The sequence below is a fragment of the Corylus avellana genome, chromosome ca2 (genome assembly GCF_901000735.1).
Source record: "Corylus avellana chromosome ca2, CavTom2PMs-1.0".
Classification (NCBI taxonomy): Eukaryota; Viridiplantae; Streptophyta; class Magnoliopsida; order Fagales; family Betulaceae; genus Corylus; species Corylus avellana.
This window is the reverse complement of record NC_081542.1, coordinates 18,392,987-18,396,775: the sequence shown is the minus strand read 5'-3', so window position 1 is coordinate 18,396,775 and position 3,789 is coordinate 18,392,987. Positions and strand designations below refer to the sequence as shown.

The 3,789-nt window shown below is 42.4% G+C and overlaps 1 protein-coding gene across 1 annotated transcript; it reads left to right on the top strand.

Annotated features, from left to right (window-relative positions):
• On the top strand, positions 1–480 carry LOC132169206 (uncharacterized). The gene has a single exon (XM_059580276.1). The coding sequence runs from the start codon at positions 1–3 to the stop codon at positions 478–480; it is 480 nt and encodes a 159-aa protein (XP_059436259.1).
• Positions 481–3,789: the final 3,309 nt, after the last annotated feature.

Here is a 3,789-nt window from a genome sequence, read left to right as displayed (position 1 = left end):
ATGGATGCATGTCATTTATTATTAGGCAGACCTTGGCAGTATGATCAAAGTATTATTTATGATGGACGACGAAATACCTATACCTTGAGCATCAAGGGAAAGAAGGTGGTATTAGCACCTCAACGAGAAAGAGTCATTCATGGACCAGTGATTGAAAGGGGCACTAATCTCCTATCAATATCTCAATTCCTGGAGGAAGCAGAAGAAGAGGGAGTTGTATACGCCTTGATGCCATGTGAAGAAGGTGACAACGTAGATGATGAAGTTTCCATAGAGTTACAAGAGGTGCTTACGGAGTTTGCTGATTTGATGCCAGAGAATCCACCCCCTGGTTTACCACCCATGAGAGATATACAGCACCACATTGACCTCATGCCGGGGTCAAGCTTGCCCAATCGTCCAGCTTATCACCTTAGCCCGAAGGAATCTGAAGAATTGCAACGCCAAGTGACAGAGTTGCTAGAAAGAGGTTACATCTGAGAGAGCATGAGTCCATGTGCAGTTCCTGCTCTCTTAGTTCCAAAGAAGGATGGGTCGTGGTGTATGTGTGTTGATAGCCGAGCCATCAATCGAATCACAGTGAAGTATAGATTCCCGATTCCTCGCTTAGATGACATGCTAGATCAGTTAGCAGGTTCTAAGGTTTTCTCCAAAATTGACCTTAAAAGCGGGTATCACCAAATCAGAATCAGGCTTGGAGATGAATGGAAAACAGCGTTCAAAACGCATCATGGGTTGTACGAGTGGATGGTCATGCCTTTTGGGCTATCCAATGCTCCCAGTACATTCATGAGGTTCATGCATCAAGTGTTGCGGCCTTACATGGGGAAGTTTGTTGTTGTGTACTTTGACGATATTCTCATCTATAGCTCCTCACAAGAGACACACCTAAAACACCTCAGGGAGGTTCTTGACACGCTACGAAAAGAGTGTCTATATATCAATCGGAAGAAGTGTTCCTTTCTTACTACTACTGTCACTTTCCTTGGATATGTTATGTCTATTGATGGTGTTCATGCAGATCAGTCTAAGGTGACAGCAATTATAGAATGGCCAACACCCAAGAGTCTACATGATGTTCGAAGTTTTCACGGATTGGCATCATTCTATCGACGATTCATCCGAAATTTCAGTACATCGATTGCACCAATCACGGAGTGCTTAAAGGGTCGGACTTTCCAATGGACTGAAGAAGCCAATGCAAGCTTTCAATTGGTGAAGAAGAAAATGACGGAAGCACCTGTTCTAGCTCTTCCAGACTTCGAGAAGATTTTCGAAGTTAATTGTGATGCATCTGGCGTTGGCATTGGAGGTGTCCTAAGCCAAGAGGGACGTCCGATTGCATTTTTCAGTGAAAAGTTGTCCGGGTCCAAGAAGAACTATTCCACTTATGACTTGGAGTTTTATGCCATTGTACAATCTTTGAAACATTGGCGTCATTACCTAGTGCAGAAGGAGTTCATCCTTATCACTGACCATGAGGCCCTCAAGTATATCAATGGCCAACAGAAGCTTAGTCGCCGACATGCCAAATGGGTCGCTTACCTTCAGGAGTTCACTTTTTCTTTACGGCACCAATCAGGAAATTTGAATCGAGTTGCTGATGCTCTGAGTAGGAGAGTTGCACTCCTTACTACCATGCATACCAAAGTTGTGGGTTTTGACACTTTCCGAGAGTTGTATACGGAAGATCCTTCATTCGGGAAGATATTTGCTGAGGTATCTGTAGGTAAGCGCAGTGATTATGTTACTCTTAATGGTTATCTATTTCGAGGTTTACAGCTATGCATTCCGGATAGTTCATTGAGGGAGCAAATAATACGAGAGTTGCATGGAGAAGGTCACTTTGGGCGAGACAAAACCTTGGCCTTGGTCTCATCAAACTATTATTGGCCCAAGTTAACTAGTGATGTGACCCGTTACGTGGAACGGTGTTTTATTTGTCAAAGGTCTAAGGGGACCCTCACAAATGCGGGTTTATACACCCCATTACCTGTGCCCGACGGCCCATGGCTTGACGTCAGCATGGATTTTGTTTTGGGGTTACCTCGCACTCAAAAGAGCATGGATTCTATTCTTGTGGTGGTTGATCGTTTTTCCAAGATGGCCCATTTTGTTGCTTGCCGGAAGACGATGGATGCCGCCCGAATTGCTCACTTGTATTTTTGGGAGATTGTTCGCTTGCATGGGGTTCCAAGATCTATTACATCGGATCGAGATACAAAATTCATGAGCCATTTTTGGAAGAGCCTGTGGGAAAAGATGGGGACCAAGCTTAATTTTAGTAGTGCCTACCATCCCCAAACAGATGGTCAAACTGAGGTGGTAAATCGAAGCTTGGGGAATCTTTTAAGGAGTTTAGCTGGAAATAAGCCAAAGCAGTGGGACCTGGCTTTGTCACAAGCAGAGTTTGCTTACAACCGGTCCAAGAATAGAACGACTCAGTTGAGCCCTTTTGAGATTTTGTATGGGCAAAACCCATCGGGAGTGCTTGACCTAGCACCTATTCCCCGTATTGGTCGATTGAGTATTAAGGCTGATGAAATGATAGATTATCTTCGAGGAGTTCATGACCAGGTCAAGAAAGCGATAGAAGATAGCAATGTTAAGTACAAAGCACAATCCGACAGCCATAGACGCAAGGTAACTTTTGAGGTTGGTGATTTAGTTTGGGCTGTACTCACACGTGATCGTTTCCCTGTTGGTGAGTATAACAAGCTACGAGAGAGGAAGATTGGGCCTTGTGAGATTCTGCAAAAGATAAATGACAATGCATACCGACTACGTCTTCCAAGTCATTTAAAGACCTCTGATGTGTTCAATGTGAAGCATTTGACTCCATGTTTTGTTGATGCAGACAAAGACAACTTGAACTCGAGGGCGAGTTCTTTCCAACCCGGGGAGACTGATGCAGGAGAATAATAATAATAAAGTAGATTTATTATTTATGTTTTAGTTTTCCTTTTTCAATAAGGATTGGGTTTTTCCTTTCCTATTAGGATTTGCTTTTCCTTTTCCTATTGGGATTTGTTTTCCTTTTCCAATTAAGTTTGCTTTTTCTTTTCCTTGTTGGTTTAGGAGGTGCCTAGCCTAGATAAAGGCATCTAGTCTTTGTTGTTTTTCAATCCAGTGTATACTATCAATTAAATTTAAGTCTTTCAGAGTTATTTCTCTGTTTGCTTATTTGAGGCACTTAGGGATTTTCTCTTCCCTACTTGTTATTTTCTCTCTTCCTGAATTCCCTTTTCTATCTTCAAGTCTTAGTTTCTGCTGCTTTTATACGCTGTCAGAACAATCCTAGTTTTGCCCGGCGTCACCAGGCTAGGCTAGGCAACCCCCAATGCTCGGCATGAATGTACATGAAGAGGTTTAGCGTAGTGGACCCTGAGGGTAGTATGGTTCGTATGGCGAACCACGGGCTTTGACAATTATCCATTCTACGGGCCTTGAAGCTATCCCATCTTTTACTTAGAGAGACAAACCCTCTATGGTGACATGTGAAAATTGGCAAAACCTAGTTACCAATTTTCTCTCTAACAGTACCGTTTTGTGCAGCCTTAGAGAAGCCTAGATTCTTTTTTGTTCTATTGCCTACCTTTTGTTTCCATTACCATATATGTATTGTCTTTTTTGTTTGTGTCTTGTTGTTGAGGAACCCATCCGGTTTCATTTGTGTTGTCCCTGACTACCAGTAACCATTGTCTCATTATTGAAAAAAAAAAAAAAAAAGTGCAAAGAATTAGTGCTCTTAAGAGCAAATTTCTTTAATGACAGGAAAATAGACTATTA

Bases quoted from the DNA above. Each gene is read 5' to 3' on its own strand.
- LOC132169206 (XM_059580276.1), top strand. From the start codon at position 1: ATGGATGCATGTCATTTATTATTAGGCAGACCTTGGCAGTATGATCAA.